General features: G+C 41.7%; 1 protein-coding gene across 4 annotated transcripts in view; it reads left to right on the top strand.

Moving 5' to 3' along the window:
* LTBP4 (latent transforming growth factor beta binding protein 4) overlaps positions 1-13087 on the top strand; it is a 922370-nt gene extending 909283 nt beyond the window's left edge. For all 4 annotated transcript variants that reach the window (XM_069207205.1, XM_069207206.1, XM_069207204.1 and 1 more), the window contains 2 exons: positions 395-544; positions 7094-13087. In XM_069207205.1, coding sequence (XP_069063306.1) covers positions 395-544; positions 7094-7242 — 299 coding nt within the window. In that variant the 3' untranslated portion in view covers positions 7243-13087. The remainder of the gene's footprint in view (positions 1-394; positions 545-7093) is intronic.
* Positions 13088-18220: the final 5133 nt, after the last annotated feature.

The following is an 18220-nucleotide window of genomic DNA, read 5'->3' as shown; positions in this document are numbered from 1 at the left end:
AGACTCCATGACATTTCTGCAGACATCATGCAAGTGGAGCATTTTTTCTTATGGTGAAATTAACTACTGCTAAACTAGTTAAGAGCAATACTAACCCAACATTTGTACAAACTAATAGGTGCAAAATTGAAAACAATGAACGTTACATCTGCTGGTCAAAACAAACTAAAATTCTTATTGCTGACACTGCTCAGCACCAGAGCTGTACAATTTAACTGGCCATGTGTTTGTGCATGTAATGGTGGTTACCGGACCATGTGGATTCTCTCAGATGCACACACAGATGTGTGCGCACACACACGCACACACACACACACACATATATATATGTATATATATATTCTCTTTCACATTTACTGGTGGTTCTAATCCTGATGTTGGTGTTTGTCTTCAGGAAGGTACGAGCAGTTTGAGGGACTCCAAGCGGAGGAGTGTGGGATTCTCAATGGTTGTGAGAATGGACGTTGTATCCGAGTCCCTGAGGGCTACACCTGCGACTGCTATGATGGATATCGCCTGGACATGACCCGGATGGCATGTGTGGGTAAGAAGCCAGTCTGGTGTGGACTCAGAATATCTAATATCTGTGCCTTTTCTGCATCGCTGCTCGGTGAAAAACAAGGAATGCTTGGTCTTTTTTAAAGGACACATTTGAACCACCTACATTTGACCCTGTGGTAGATCTGTTGCATCACAATATGAAAGAAACATTTAGAAAATTAACCATAATCACTATAAATGACCACGGCTCCCACTAATATAAACTCTCAATTCCACTGCCTAATTTAGACATGGGCAGAAAATGCAGGACATTCTGAAGAAAACCCCCTACCTTTGTTGCGTCTCAGGCTTATTATTTTTTAAATTTTCTTAAACTACCACTTTGGAAGCATGTAAAAAACAAAAATTAAGCAATTTGCTAAACTTAAGCTAGTACAGTACCAAAACTCCTTTTCATACCAGGCAATGGTGTTGCCTCAACTGAGAAATTTTCCAAAACCTGGTACTTACACCCTGGTGTCCGCCAACTTGAGATTGATCGGAATGCAGCTAATTCCCCACAAGGGTTAATCATTTTGACTGCAGGTCAAGTGGAGCTCTCTCTAGTTTACTGGCATTTGTCTTTTACTGCTGGTTGTTCCTAAAGATGATCAAAATCTTCCCAAACCCAGTGGAACTTAAAGTAAACAAGCAATTGCAAAGCCAATAGGTCTCGCCTTTAGGACATATGGGTTTGCCAATCGTTTTTGGATGTGCTGTACAGTGTCAGGACATTGAGCAGGAGAGATGAGAAAAGCACATGAGGCAGAAAGCAGGAAAACAAAAGCGCTCACATGGAGTGCTTAAGCACAAAGAAAAAAAGTAGTTCCCTAAAACTGAGCAGTACAGGGACACAAGTAAAGAGAGTGTGCTTCAGGTGAGAGACAAACACAAGATGGACAAAGCAAGCCATTCAAAAAGAAGCAATCAAATGAGAGTGACAATAAAGCCAACCCGTGGTAAGCAATGGGAAGGCTTTAAGCCCACTGTAAGTTCTTGGTAGGCTGATAATACGTCTTTTGCAACCAGAAAACTTGTGCTGTCTGGTAGGCTTCTCCTAAAAACAGCTTTGAAGACTGTTTTAATGCCATCTCAGGTTTGCTCCTAAAATACAAATGAGAACAGCACTCTTGTGAAGGGGAAGGGTGTTCCAACAAATGTGGCCAAGGTATTAATTTTACACAGAATTCTTCAAATATATTTCTTACTTAGAGATAGGTTTAAATAAAGTGTTGAAGAGAAATTTGAAACATAAATCCACACTACAATGTTTGGCATAGTGTTGCTACTGAGAAAGCATATTTTCTTAGTAGCAATGCTTCTTATCTGTGCCTAAAAGAGCATTGTGTGCTGTATCCCCAGGAATGGGTTTGTGGCTGGAATGGACTAAAGATGCCTCTACCCATGCAGCCATTAAAGCAGCCATTTGTCTCCAACCTACTGTGGGGGCTCTCTCTGTCCTGCCCAATCTTAATTAAATCCCCCACAGACCTCCATATATGAGAGATTCAAAATGAAGAAGTGAAAAGACTTTCAAAAGTTCTTGTTTGAATCGGATTAGTTAGACCAACTTCAATTCTGCCATTATAAATGAACACTCCTAAACGAAAGAAGAGACGAGGTCCAATAAAAATAAAGAATAATTGACACTGACATCAGTCCTCTCACTATACAGGAAACAAGGACTTGGAGCACCTCACAATTTTGGACTGTGACGAGAAGCTATAGCCCTGTGTTTTGTGTTCACAGCTAGCTTGTGGACTCTTGTTTTTGAATTGTGAACCTGCTTCAATCCCAGACAAGGAAATATATTTTATGTAAAATTATTAGACTAGTGATAATCTTTCCTTCCTAATAGTAAACTCAAATACGTTTGGTAATGTAGGATGACCACTTTACTCCAGGTCATTACGGACAATGTGTCCAGTCCTAAGCCTTTCCCCTGTAAATCAGTGGTTTCAGATGTTTTAGTCTAATTATTTCAATGGAAGCAAAACAAGATTGCAGCACTCGGATTACATTAGGCTATCACACAAACGTCCAGGGCTGGAAACAATGTCCATAATGACCTGGAACCAGGTTGGTACCTTTGTTTAATGAACAGAGTAAGTTATAGACTCCTTTGTTGGGCAGTGCTTTCTTTATGAAAAGTAAATATCACTTGTGATTAGTGACTCCTGTTTCTACAAGAGACACTGTTCATGAATATCCACTGTCCACAGATGAGGCAGGGGTTTTAGAGAGCCTTAGGTCTTCTTTTGTTTACTTACCTTTGAGTTCAGGATGGGGTTAAGATAAGGTTAGAGGGCTTTCCAGTATGACACGAGGGCATTCCATCTTAAAGAGTAAAGTTTTACACTTCCCATGAAAAAGAAAATAGCTTTTGAGGGGCTTTTACATTTGGAAAAACCTCTATTTTATCAGTATATATCCAATAGGGACAATATGTCGCCCATTTTGGTTAGCTTCCTGGACACATTTTCCAACCAAGACAATTCCTGGAGGCTATAGGCCCTTGTCTCCCATAGGGACTGTGGATTAGACAGCTACGAGTCAAGGCAGGTGGATTTACTACTACCAATTAATGTCCTTTCTTAGAAGCTGTACGTTTTGGATAAACGTCATCCAGAAAAACTTCAAAGCATGGATTTTGTGGGTGAATTATGTGGACACATTGTGATCACTCAGTGACTATTGTGTGAGGGTCATATGTCAAAATAGTGAGCCCAATAATATAAACCTGCACAAATTTCATCTTCAGAATCTTTACTTTATTGTCAAGGTAATCCTCCCTAAGGATGTTTATGTTTACTATTCTTAACTCTACATCAAATCAACATCTTATCTTGATGATGTAAATAGATTTGATATTAAGAATACAAAATATGTAGGTCCCAGTGTATACTTACCTTGATAATATGTTAGTAGTTGCATATTGTGGAGTGAATGTAGATCTTTATAAAATGCTCAATATTTTAGTAGAACATCTGTGCTACTGGATCGGAATCAGGAAAGACCATGGTAAAAATAGCCATCATCAATATTCTTGCTATTATCACCCTGAAAGGTTAGGACAAAGCCAACCCCTTCAATTCAAGAAAACATGTTTTTTATTTTAACTGTGACAGAGCTTAATCAACTTTAATTTGCATTGTCTGTCGAAGTTGGTAGACTGTCGAATAAATATAGAATTCTCTTCGATCACAGCCTGAATCTGTGTGTCTGCACAAATCGGTAATTGAGGAAAGTAGGAATTGATACACACTTATAATGACTCAACATATTTGTGTGTCACTTTTTGATAACCTGCCATGACAGTAGGATTACCCAAATGACTAAGGGCCTGATTCACAAAGGTAAACTTACACTTTAATGTACATTTACAACTGTTTGCCATTCACAAAGAGATTTACGTGTAGTAACTTTACGAGTGTGGAGTCTCCGCACATAAAAAGACCTATCTCTTCAAAAACCTTTATGCACTCGTAAAGATACTACTTGTAAATCCCGATGTAAATAGCAAACAATCATTAACTTACACGAAAGTGTATGTTTACCTTTGTGAATCAGGCCCAAGAGTTAGTGGTGCCTTATTATTAGACACTAGTTAGTGCAGAACACAACCCCTTGAGTGTTCAGTTGCTGAAATGGTTCTCTCTCCTCTGCTTGGGCACAATCCTTGTGCTAGGCCATCTGCATTGGTTACCTGTGATCTTTCACATCAGATTCAATCAGTCTGTGCCATTCTTTTAGAGACCGTAAGCCACTGTGTTGCACTGTTTGCATTCTTCAGGCAATCAATCAATCAGGTGTTTTTTGTATAGTACAGCTTGTCACCCGAGTGGGTACCCAGTCACTTGCTGCAGGTGATTATTCAAAAAGCCAGGTTTTCAGTCCCTTTCTGAAGTGGGTCAGTGAGGGTGCAGTGTGGAGGTGAAGTGTGTTCTAATCTTCGACGGCGAGGTGGGAGAAGGAGCGTTCTCCGGCGCGGCAGCAGCATATGCGTGGCATCTTTGCAAGAGTGATGTGTGCCGAGCGGAGGTTCCTAGTAAGTTGGTGGAGGTATAGGCAGTGGTTCAGGTAGGCAGGTCCTTGGTTATGGTCGGCTTTGTAGGCATGTGTCAGGAGCTTGAAGTCCCATCTTTTCTTGATCATGAGCCAATGAAGGTACTTCAGGTGCTGGGTGATGTGGGTTCTCTTGGGCAGGTTGAGGATCAGTCATTACATGACTTTGGTAGTGGTGCCTGCATTGAGTGCGTTGCCGTAGTCCTGTTGACTAGTGATGATGGCCTGCGTCACTGTCTTCCTCATGCTGATGGGAACCCACTTAAAGATCTTGAGGAGCATGTCGAGCATATAGAAGCAGGCTTAGGAAATGGCATTGACCTTGCGTTCCATGGAGAGTTTGCTGTTGAGAATGATGCCAAGATTGCTGGTGTGATCTTTCGGTGTGGGGGTGGGTCCGAGTTCTGCTGGCCACCAGGAGTTGTTCCAGAGGGCTGAGTGTCTGCCAAAGATCAGAAACTCTGTTTTGTCTGTGTTAAGCTTCAGGCAGTTGTCCTTCATCCAGGCGGATATGTTCTTCATAGTGTTGTGGGAGTTGGTCGTCATCTTGGTGGGATCTGTTGAGACCGAGAGGACAAGCTGTGTGTCATCAGCGTAGGAGATGATGTTGATGTTGTGCGCTCTTACAATGTCTGAGATTGGTGTCATGTAGACATTGAAGAGTGTTTGGCTTAGGGAGGACCCTTGGGGGACACTGAGATGCTGTGCTTGACCTGTGAGGTGAAGGGGGGGAGATGGAGTCTCAGGGTGTGTCCAGTGAGGAAGGATGCTATCCATCTGAGCCCATCGTCCGTGAACCCAAACTGGTGTAGTCGGTTGATCAGTGTGTGGTGGGAGATGGTGTTTAAGGTTGGCGGAGAGGTCCAGCAGGATCAGGATGGCTGCTTCTCCTCTGTTGAGTAGGGCACAGATGTAATCTGTTGCAGCGATCAGAGCTGTCTCAGTGCTGTCATTGGCTCAGAAGCCTGATTGAGAGTGGCCTAGCAGGTTGTTTCTCTCCAGGTATCTGGTGAGTTGGAAGTTGATGGCCTTCTCCAGGACTTTGGCAGGAATGGGAGCAGAGAGATTGAGCAGTATTTCTGGAGCTCGCTGATGTCTGCAGAGGGCATCATGAGAATGGGTCTGACTTCTGCATGTTTCCTGGCTTCTGGAAAAGTGGGCGTGGTTCACGAGACATTGAGGATGGTGGTGAGCTGGCAGATGATCTTGTTTCTTCTGAGTGTTGAAGATCCTGTGGGGCCAGGGGACAGTGGGTGCTCCCAAATGGATGGAGCTCATGAGTGTTATCGTGTTTGGAGTGCTGAGTTGTCCCCATGCGATGAGCAGGTGGTCAGAGGTGGAGACTGATGCGATGCTGGAGAGGTTGCAGGGTTGGGGATCGAAGTTACTGTAGATGATATTTATCTTATTATGGAAGTGGTCGGTGAGGGCACTGCAGAGTTCTTGTGAGGGGGGATGGTTGGTGGTGTTCTTGATGTGGTAGGTCAGGGCCTCTTTTTTTTGTTACTTTGAAATGGCGGTGGTAGTCATTGAGGGCGGTTTGAAGGTTACTCGGACGGCGTGGTTCATTCTTAACTGGCATGTTGAATGTCTGGTATCTACAGCTTAACGGATTCACGGACTATGTAACTTATGAGACCAATGCACTTAGAACCAGCTTGCCACACAATATCTTGGTACTTGCTGATTCTCAGGTGAACGTTCTGAAGTGTAGAAGTCAGTGGCAACAGTTTCTGTATGCACATCAAACCTGACACATGCTACTTCCATTTATGCTTCATGTTTGTGTTTTTAAACATTGGTCCCCACTTCTCTTGAGTTTAGTGATGATATGGTGGTAAATGCTTATGTAGTATTAGTGATTAGGAAGATATTTCATTATTACTTTATGCAACCTAGATGGAGCACTGTACCCTGATGACATCAGGTCATCTTTTAAGGATTAACAGGTCAAATAGTATATACTTCATTAAGAAGCTTTGTTGTTTTTACACAGGGATAGCAGGAAATGTAAAGGAAAACAGGTTAAAAGGGTTTCCATTGAAACATGAACATGTCAAGTAGTACAAGACATCGATTGGATCTCAACCATCCAAAAGCTTTCGTCTCAACGCAACCTTCTGTGATTAACCTAAGCAGCAATCTGAAGGGATGTAGTCGGTGACTTCACAGCTGGGTGGTGTGCCATTACAGGCTCTGATGCAGACATAAACTAGTGAATGATAATGAAACTCAATTGAGTTAACTGGTCTATTTACTGCCAATAATACATTATTTCTTGATCTTTACATTGTTTGTCGTTAAAACTCCATTGACTGAGAGGATACCCCGATCGAAGAGTGAGAATAAGATCCTCTCCAGAGCACAGCGGCTCAGTGGTCTATTCCTTGTTATGTTTTGGATTGTAGAAATACAGTCCTGTTTGGTCTCAGACATATAAAATCACTTACAAATCCTAATTCTTCCCCCATTTTGCTTTCCTTTCCAGACATCAATGAATGCGATGAAGCAGAGGATCTGTCCGTCCTCTGTATTAATGGGCAGTGTCGGAACACAGATGGGTCCTACGAGTGTGCTTGTAATCGTGGCTATGTGATGTCCAGGCAGCGGAACTTCTGCATACCTTCTAGGCCATGAGCACGACAGACAGCACGAAAATGCAGGATGGTGTTCACGATCGCCAAAGAATTACCTTGTCTTATAGGTTTTTTATAGGAGAGCCTTATGAGATTACAGGACAAGGATTTTTTTAAACACAGTGTTGTGAGAGTGACAAAGTATTTATTTTTTCTACATACAAGTAAATGTGGCGAGACATGTTCTGCTATGTAGATTGTAAGATGGAGATCAACTTCACACTGATCACTGGAGATAGCAGAGGTCGTACTTCTGTATTTCACTGCTTTCCCAGTTGTGTCCTTCTGTGCTGGGATTGGGGTGGAAAATATGTTTTATTTTCTGTTAAATGAAATCCACACTTTTGTATCCCACACTTTTAACAATTCAAGGTCATAGAACAGGTAGAGCTGTCAGGGCCACCATGGACGAATCAACCAATGCAAACCATGCCTCAACCATTTCAGGGCATATTTCTGCCTACGTATTGAGGACATATTACTGCTCTAGGTTGATGGAAAGAAAATCCCAAAGAAGCTGTGTATAGTGATCTAGTAACAATATTTGGAGTGATTGCCTTCTTTGGCACACCTAATCGTATTCAATCCTAGTGTGTTATTATCAGCTTTGTACTTCACCATAATTTCTATTGTGAGCCACTGTTATGGCAAAGAATTGGAATAATGCCAAAGTGCAGGTATTTACCAATTCCCTTCCGACATAAACTATACCAAATTCAGTTTTCAACAAGAGTACATATTTTAGTTGAAACATAGGAGACCATAGCTTGTAGCTATGTTTCTTTCAGCATGGCATGCCGCCATTTTGAATGACAAGGAAGTGGCAAGCATACAATGCAACCCAAGAGATGTGTGACATCATTAGACTTGACAATCAATTGTACATCTGGAAACAGCATGCCATTTTCAGGTTCAAGAGAATGACTATTAAATAGTAGGTGATAGAATTGCACATATGCCTGTCCCAGCCTTTCAAATGACTGAAATACACGTCATAAATGTTACACTGCAAAGTCTGTAGGTGCCCAATTGTTGCAGGTGTGTATCTGTTCTTCACAGTGTATTGTTATAAAAACACGATTGCCAAAAAAAACAGCACCATACACTGAGGAAAGAAATAGTGACCATGAATGTGTTCTGTATTACGTAATAGGGAGAGAATGTTCTGTGACTATTAAATGCCGTAGTTACCGCTTTGTTTACAAATAATGAAAATCTGAACTGCTAAACTTTGCAAGGTTAATACACGTTCCGAATACAAGAATGTCTAGAGGTCGAACCTTTTTGAAAAGGCACCATTTCAAGATGGCTGTTTTATTCTCTGAAGTAAGCCAAACAATCACAGGGAGCCAATCTATCTGCTTTCCTGAAGATCACTTTACCCTGTTTGCTTCCATACGTAAAGCGGCATGATGCATTTTTTGAGTTTTGGCGCAGAATGTGATGTGTCGCATACCCAAATTCCATAGGGCTGAATCTATATCACTTATCATACACGACATCCTAAGGCTCATTTTAATATTCTTGTATAATGCAACTATACCAAACTATTTTTCATCATGAGGGCAGGTTTAGGTTAAAACATAGAAGGCCGTAGTGATAACAACTTGTTTTTCAGGATAATATCCCACCATCTTGAATGAAGAGAAAGTGAGAAAACATGCACTGTAACCTAGAGAGGTGAGATATCTATAGACACAACAATCATCCGAAGATGTGGAAACAGCACACAGAATGCACTCATAAAATGTTGGTGCAAAATGTGATGTGCCCCAGACCTCAATTCCAGACGGCCATTTCTATATTACTTATATAATACACGTCAGCCGAGTGGGGCATTTGTGCCATCTAGAATGATGTAAAAAATAGTTTGGGAAAAGTCTTCACAGGATTTGTCACCTGGCAGGAATCAAGAAAACACTTCATATGGGTATGCAAGCATTACTGACGAATATGTTTCGCGTTAAATTACCATTTGCACTGCTTTGTCTTGGTTGGGGTCAGTTATTCAAGTACCTAGGGATATTTCTGACTCAAAGGCTGGGGCTTTCCAATCAGTAGCTTAATCCAGTGCTAGCACTTACTTTGTGGTAGCAGTGTTTTATATACTATGTTTCTTAGCAACAGAAAGATTATTCTTCTAAAGCAGCTCTCGGTCTGAAAAAAGTTGAGGAAATGGTATCCTCTGAAATAAACAAAACTCTTCATATATTTTGAACAAGAAGTTAATATTTGAAAGTTGCCAGCAAAGAAATGGCAGGTGTACACAGGTGTACACATGCTGAGGATGATGCTAGGAGGCATCATCATCGTCTTGGGCACCAGCAGCACCTCACACTAAACAAATGATATCTGTAAGTCAGGAAGATGCCAAAATTCAAAGCGGTGTTCAGGAATTGTGTCCATCACATATTCAAAGTTTCTTTGTTGAGGCTGACCATCGCTGGAGCGCTGGAGCATCAATGACCTTAACTCACCTATTCTGAGGCTAAGGCCTGAGTTGTTAACTGGGATGCTGGAAAACACATGTCTTCAGATAGTTGGGTAGGTTTTGCACTTTGGAAATAGAGTGAATCTTTGTAGGCAGATCAATCCTAGGTTGGAGAACATCTGGACACAGCTTTGCAGCAACCGAATGAATTAATAAAGAGGTGAACGAAGTGTGGGTAAGACAGCAGCAATGTGTGGTTTGAATAGTAAAGTCTGCTGGGAGAAGCCAATGGGAACGCTGTCTAAAGAAAGCTGTTGGATGGTCAAGGAAGACCTTTTTGAACTAGGGTGAGGTAGTAAATGATGTATGAACGTTGACTCACAGCCAATGTAGGAATTTCAAGCATTAGGTGAAGTTATAACAGCATAGGGGTCCTAGGATAGGATACCTATTGTGATATTTGTAATGTTTTGATTAGACAAGCATTAGACTGACCATGAGACCAGTGCAGCAGCAATGTGGCCTAACATATCAAGTGAGCATTGCAGATGAGAACACAAACAACTGTCAACGATTTTTATAGGTCAGGAGGGTAGAAATCGTTCCATAAGTAAAGATGAAAGAAATATCAGATGGGACAGTTAAGATAATTTCAGAATCGAAGTTGTGATGACAATCAACTTCATCTCCACGGCTCTTTTTAAAAGTTCAGGTGAAATCTGATTTCTTTGCAAACAGGACCTTACACAGAGGGTCAAGTTACGAGTATTGTCATAACTATCACCACCTCACAGTTTCTTTCCTGATAGGTTCCTGCAGGTCAAACCTATTGAAATGTACTAGAAGAAAAGGCCTGGAAAAAAATCCAAAACATTTATAATTCGATGAGTTAACACTCGATTCTGCATGTTATTCCTCAGTTAAATGTTGAAAAGTCATAATAGGATGTATTTACCACACATGATTAATACTTCACCTTGGAGGAAAGGTATTTACGGCGTGCGGTAAATAAGCCACACTTTTCTGCCCAAGTTGTAATGTAAGTCTTGTAAGGAGGGCCTAAGGTTTTTACGTTTTTACAGAAGATACTAATTGGGGTCATGAGTGAGTGATGGGAACTGTTGTAAGTAAGCCTACTCAGCGTTTTCCAGCTCCAGATGCGCTCAGGGATAGCAAATACGTTTTGTAGAGTGTTATGGCTAACACACTCAAGTGGAGAACAAAAAATGTAATTCAAGATAATTCGTTCTTAAATCTATTGTCTACTAGGTTGATGCCTTCAAAACACCCCTCGTTGCAATAACTGATCAACATTTATACACAGATTTGCAGAAATAGGTACAGAAAATTATGTTCGATATCACTAATCAGCTCAAAAGACTGGTGTCAGAGGGCAAGGATATGTTTGAAGTTTCTGCCATTGATTTTTGCAGTAGATTAGTATTCAAGAATAGAAAAATTATTGCTGCTATGGGTGGGTTCTAAATAGGTGTATTCCTCCATTCCTTCTTTTTCTTCTTGGCGATGAAGATACTGTTTCTTCTTGTTTACATAAGATGAAGCATTAAGAGTTTAAACCCAGGTGTCAGTTTAGGTGGAGCTTTAAGATGGGCAATATAATCAAGAGTGTCACAAATTAGGATCTAAACTTTACCATGGTATTGAGAGTCACGGACTATGAGCCAGCATAGCCAATCAGCATCATCAACACAGAGGTGTCTTTTTTTATGGCAAAAGAGATTATATTATCTAAAACAGATTCGAAACCCAAGATAGAGAGTGTGACATCTGCAAACAGTGGAGCATATTTCTTTCTTCCCGCTCAGTGGGCTACAAGGAACTCTTTTCCCCGAAGACACTGAGGGTATTGAACATAAGAGAACACGATTAGTTTAGGGAATGGGATTGTGAATTCAACGAGCAATGAAGAGTCAATGCCTACAAAAGCTATGGGTCGTATGGGACCATTAACTTGGGGGATTTACCTGCACCCAACTTTAAATGAGCCTTAAGAGTGATCTGTGTGGGAGGGGGCAAGAAGTGGTCAGGTGAAATAGGGGATAGTTATGGTGATAGTCTTTAGATTGTAGTGTATGTTATCAACTCCAATACAACGCTATTGGAACCTAAAACAGATTATGGACCTTCCAATTGCAGTGGGAGAAATATATCACAGACAGACAAGGGATAGATGGAAGCCATTGGCTGATACAAGACATCATGATGCAGTCAAGAATAAGCCCTAATACATGGGCCAGAGATTGTGGTCTAATGCTAGGGTACTAGTGTTTACATTAACGAATAGATAAAGGAGAGAGCCCTAAAATGGACAAGGGATCAGGCCCTAATATGTCAGTAGGGGAGAGTGCACTAGCATACACCAATGGACAATTCCCTGCCACACTGTGTCTTAATATGTGAACATGGGATCATTCCATAATAGGTGGATAGAGGTATGTATCAAGAGTATTGGAAGGGGTATATACCCTGCAATATAGATAGGCCAGTGCGGCTCCATAGGTGGTCAGAGGAGTGAACATGCTGCATTAATCTTCTTAGCTAGCCATTGTTCATAAAGGTGAATGTCAGCAAAGAGAGAATGCCATCAAATAAAGTTCATGATCCCCTAATATGATCACCTCAGGAGCCAAGATGGAGATGGATGCTGAGAACTAGACTGTATTACATATGAAGACCACATACATCAATATAGAGCAGTTAGCGATGTGGTGCATCAGAGACAAAGTAAAAACCAATCTGTGGTAAAAAAAAAATACAATAGAAATTAGAGTGCAGCAAAGGCGCTAGAAAATGACGTACAGTGAAACATTTATTTATGTGCATCCGTCTTTTACTGTTGTACATAAAAGTATATTCCCCACCCACTGATGAGGAGTAAGATTTTCAGAGAAGTGTTTAGGCCTGAGTGAAAAGTGTGGATATTTTGACTCTGAGGGATGGAGTGACTTTGTAGTCTGTTAAGTTAGAGCATATCTTGGATCTGTAAGCGCCATCTAACGTGTAAGAAATGTATGTATGTGTTATTCACATAACAAATCAAATGTTCGTATCCCTCTTTCCTGTCGCTAGACATCATGGCCGACATATTGCTTTGACTATATTTTCTCCCAAACATTTTCACCGACTACTGTAATTAAAAGCAGTAGATTGTATGTGGCACATTTTCACTCAAAAACAGACTTTCAGCTGAAACTTATGTTGCACTGTTGTTACAATTTGCTCTTTGTCCAAATTTCAAAGTGCATTGTATCGAGAAACATACACACTTTGTATATTTCTATGTTCACTGTGAATAGTTTGTGTTTTTGGCTTCATTCTCTCTGAACATCACAAAAAGTCAATGTTTATACCAACTAATTTTGAACAGATTTCAATAAAAAATCTTCTAAATTGATTACAGAACTTTTGCTTCATTCTGGCATTAAATGTGCATGTTAAACTGCCGCGGGGCATTTCTGAAACGGTACCTGCTGTATATTTATTAGTAACAAACTGTTAAAAGCGTAAAAATAATGTTAACGTTTTCTCCAAGTTAGGATCTCTTCAAATGTGATGTCACAAAGCAGAAAAGAACCAAAACTAATCCAGCATTTGAAATGTAAAATTTCTTTAAATCACAAATGTCACAAATGGTGTAAATTGCCTTATGATCTGCAGAGATGTACATTTGGAATAACTTGAGCGCACACAATATCGTCACATATAGGTAACACTGCACTCACCTGTGTGATATCACACCAACAATCGCAAAAAGCGTTCATCAACTTTGGGTGAATATTTTGGCTTTTGTAAAGGGAAAAGCATACCAGTTATTTAGCTTTTCGGTCTACACTGGTGCCTTCTTCAGGCAAGCTGTAGGGCACAGCATCTGAGGTTCCACTGCACCCATTAGTAAGGTGAGCCATGGTGTCAGAAGTAGAGATATTGAACAGAAATACAAAGTAATATTGTAATAGGAAATGGTTTGAACCATACACAGAATGTTATCTGGTTATACTGCCCTTAGGTGACTCTGAGATAACTTTGAAATGTTTATTTTGGTATTAGTGCAAAGTATACACTGTAGTCTTCACCCTTTCAACTGCTGTAATCCCTTCACAGTACCTCCCTTGGTTCCTGGTACCAGTCCATTGATTCTGTCACAGTAAAGAAACGCTATTCCATTTTATATACAGTACACAGGTGGATGATGGCACAAAATAGACAATAGGATGGCGGACACTCTGACCACTTCAATGATGCTGAACTTGTGCAATGATCACTCTTGGGTAAAGTGGTCTAGGGTCATGCTTATGATCACAGTAAGCACTTCAGTTCCGACTAATAAGTACCAGTAACTTTCTTACATATATGCAATCTGAACTGCAAAGGAGTCCCTACAACTGGTGAACAATCATAAACGCAGTGTAAATAATAACTCATTAAAGTTGTTTCTAGCTTCATCTGCCTCTCGTCCATCGAGTAAATATTCATCTAAACGTAATGGTGAGTGTTGTAGAATGTTTGAAAATAAATCATAACAAACTATGAATAAATATGCATAAATAGCAAATATTACTTACCTGCAACTAAACTGACCAGTAACACATCAATACCAATGCCACTGTGATTTTGAATTTTTAAAATTAACAAAGAATGAACATTTAAAATAGCAGGGATTTAAAATACAGTTATTTAATAAACAATTATTTAATATACAATGAGCATCCACATAAATTTCTAAAATGCAATAGTAACTAATAAACAGGTGTGCCCTGTTCTATAAATAAGTGCATCTTAAGAAATGTATTATTATGCTAACACATAGATGTACATACATAAACGATTCAAGCTCATATTTACCAAAGGTTTTTTCTGATACCCACATGACACAAAATGGGACATACAGCAGTGATAGATCAACTTTCATATGCAAAAGCTAATATGTGCCAAGCCCCTTTTAATGCAGGCAAGGTGGGGGGTCTGGGCAGGCCAGTCCAAAAACCTCAGTTTATAATGCAAAGCCAGATCAACAAAAATAGTGTGATCTGTCTTAACCCAAATCCAATTGCCAAAAGTAACAATACCTGTTGTAGGTGAGACACTCTAGTTGGCTGAGGCAAGGCCCTAACCAGGCAGAACCTACAACTCCCGTCAAGGGTGGGTGATTACATTCACTGTATAACCTGCGATCACCCTTGGGTAGCTTGGCACTGAGCAGTCAGGCTTATCACAGAGGCAATGTGTAAAGCACTGGCACAGCCCTCCCACACAACAAATACACCAGGTGCAACAAAAGAGACTTCACACAAGGTGTATGTAAATAAAGTTTGTATTCAACACATTAATTAAAACCACATGAACATCATGTATCTCTGGGCATAAATCACATTTGGAAATGTCACTAGCAGTACTAGGCCCAACCGAGTTAAAATGACATCAGTAAAATGTAAACTTTGAGAAAGATTCTACTTTATCCTCAGCACCCTGATGCAGTGCCAAACGTTGTCAGCATAAGAACCACCCTAGCAATTATATTTATTTCAAATCCACACAAATATAGGGTGAAACCGGGTTCACAATGATAGTAGTATTGTTTACCCATAGGTAATTATAACACTCTTAAATAGCCTGTTGGGCCAGAGGCTGCACAAATAAAACCAATGCCAAACATAAGACACTTTTGGCAAGAATCAACGTGCAGGGCTACACCACCTTGAAGTGTTGTCAATCACAGGCAGTCACTCCCACGCACTCAGTCAGCACCGATACCTGGTGCTACAGATATCAGGCAGGTCCCAATGGCACTTGCTCACACACACACACACACACACACACACACACACAGAACCCTAATGTGCTGCACTGGTATTTGGCAGAAAAGTAGGTTTTGTACTTGCAGACCCCATGGCCCAAAAACCCGCCACCACCCTTCAGCCAACACAGACTAACCCACCCCTCATGGACTGGAGTTGAAGGAACCCTTTCCCTCCCAGACGCTAGGCTGATCCCGGGCGTAGATGCACTTATTCAGGGTCCTCGGGAATAAGGTGGGAGGATAGATAACAGGCGGATTCAGACAGCAGTAAAAAATGAAGGTTTGGCTACCCCTCAGGAAGTTAAGTCAAAGATCGCCTCACCGTGCCATCTGGCACTTGTCTAGTTCTGTGAGGCACAAGGGGGGGCTGTGGGATTACCACATCTTGAGACCTTCTTCTGATTGCTTTCAGAAGTGTCCTGTAGCCCACTCACTATCACTACCCAGGCCATTCAGTCAATACAACGTGGTAACAAGGAGTTGTCAGCGCCCAGTGAAGAGATGGCAGTTGGTCAGCCGCAATGAGGGCACCAAAAGGAGCAATTGAGTGAGAGATGAAGCAGGGGAGCCTCTCAGATGGAGGAGGTTCCCTGTAGAACACATGGTGAACGAGGTTGCTCCCAGGCAATCCATGCACTGTAGGAACACAAATTTGCACCCTGTGCTTCCCTGGAAATGAGGCACAACTTTGGGTGTGCAATGGTAGGAGTCACACCTGACAGTTCTGATCAAATACAGTGCAGAGCAGCAAATTCAGCACCTCCTTGGAAATGAGGCCCAATGTCTGGTGCTGGATGATTTAAGTAGCACCAGAAAATTCTGGTCACACAAACAAAGAGTTACCAATTCTCTACCTCCCTGGAAATGAGGCACAACATCTGGTGTGCGATGACTTGAGTTACACAAGACCATTCCAGTCACACAAATGAAGCTTTACCAATTACGTACCTCCCTGGAAATGAGGCACAACATCTGATGCACGATGACATGAGTCGCACCCGACAATTCCAGTCACACACACAGGCACAAGTTCAGCGGTGCCACACGAGGTAGAATGTGGCACTGCTATGGGTATGTCCCCACCTCCAAGGGTCGCAATCTATGAATCGGACACCGCACACAATGAGCATGCGGTCAGCGTGTCGCACAAGAGAAATGCGGCATGATCGACGAAGCAGGCCACGCGGGGTCTGGCAACTGGTGAGTCTGCTGACTAACAACAAGAAGCTTAAGTGGGTCGAGGCCCCATGATGCAGGGCCACACTCTTTAAATGCGGGCAGTTCCTTTAGGGCTCCACACCAAGCAATATGGTCTCCAGGCACAATACTTGGTTCCACACTCACACTACTGCTACTAGGTGGGTTCCAGCAGACGATGTGGACACTTAAGAAGGCACCACTCTCCAGGTGTCACAGGTAGAAGGTGTAGGTCCATCACTGGAGATCTTTGATGTCCCTGAGACCTCCACCCAAGAACAGAGGGCAAGCCAACAAGCCCTTGAAGAACACACTTCGGGGTACCACACAGCTGCAGACAGTCAGCCACGGCCAGCCACTATTCAGGAAAGGTCCCTTCCAATGGCAGTAATTACTCCTCATGCACAACAGATTCCTCTGACAGTGTGCACCACGAGGTCCAGTATCTCCGGTCCTGCGTCCCCACAAGTGTGTCTCTACTTTGTAGTTATACTGTAGTGTGCCTTTAAAGTTGGGGGAGGTTCAGAGGGTTCCCCTTTGAACCACAGATGTTTCCACTAAATTTCAGTCCTGTCTGCCATGGGACCATGGAATGCAGATCTTAATCTTTCGTGGGGCCATGATCTGGCTCCAAGAGGCCAAGTGTCAAAACTTCTCCCTCCAATCTATCCAGCCAGGCATCAAATGGCAGAGGTCTGTTGTTCCAGTTGTGTGCTGAAGGTTTATACCCGTCGCTGGGGAATACACAGATGTGCTCCCCCAGCATTCAGTGTGGACTAGGATCGAATTCAAAATGCACACAAATGCCCAGATTCTGAAAGGTGTCAGGCACCGCAGTGCAGCAGCCAAAAATGCTGCGTTGCACTGCATGACAAGGAGAGAGCAGGAGATCTTCATATTTACATAGTAATGGCACTCTCCTCCTCTCTTACTAGCGCCCACACTGATTTCAGCTGCCGTGCGTCATGCACACACCTTAGCGCCATACTGCTACGGTGTGTGCAGGAGCCTAGCATAGGTTTTGTACAGGAAGAGTACCCTTTCTGTACAAAATACCATGCCTAGACAAGTGGAAATGCTTTTCCTACTTTGTATGTGTGTTGTACAGTTCTGCACACATGAAAAGTCGGAAAAGCAGGGAGAAATAAAAACATAGCTCCTGCTTTTCAAAGGCGTTAATTTTTACGACCCTAAACCCTTTCTTCTGATTTTTTAAAATAGGGTTTTGCATCAAAAAGCATGGGTGGTAGCACGGGTACGCCCATGTACCACCCATGTATCGCTCCCTTGACGCAAAGTAATGCAAAGCAGCGTTTCGCCCTGCTTTCAGTTACTTTGGCACACAAACCAAAGCAAATACCTATTTGGGTTGGTTTGTGAATGCCAAAAAAAAGTTTATCAGTTTAGCATTACAAAAGCAACACTAAACCAACGATAAACCTTTGAGAATCTGGGCCAAAGCGTTTTGGAGCATAGAAATACCCACTTTCTATAAGTGACATTTCTAAGTTATTATTGACAAAACCACCTTTA

The sequence above is a fragment of the Pleurodeles waltl genome, chromosome 9 (genome assembly GCF_031143425.1).
Source record: "Pleurodeles waltl isolate 20211129_DDA chromosome 9, aPleWal1.hap1.20221129, whole genome shotgun sequence".
Classification (NCBI taxonomy): domain Eukaryota; kingdom Metazoa; phylum Chordata; class Amphibia; order Caudata; family Salamandridae; genus Pleurodeles; species Pleurodeles waltl.
The sequence above is the reverse complement of the archived record's forward strand: the minus strand, read 5'-3'. Positions and strand labels throughout refer to the sequence as shown.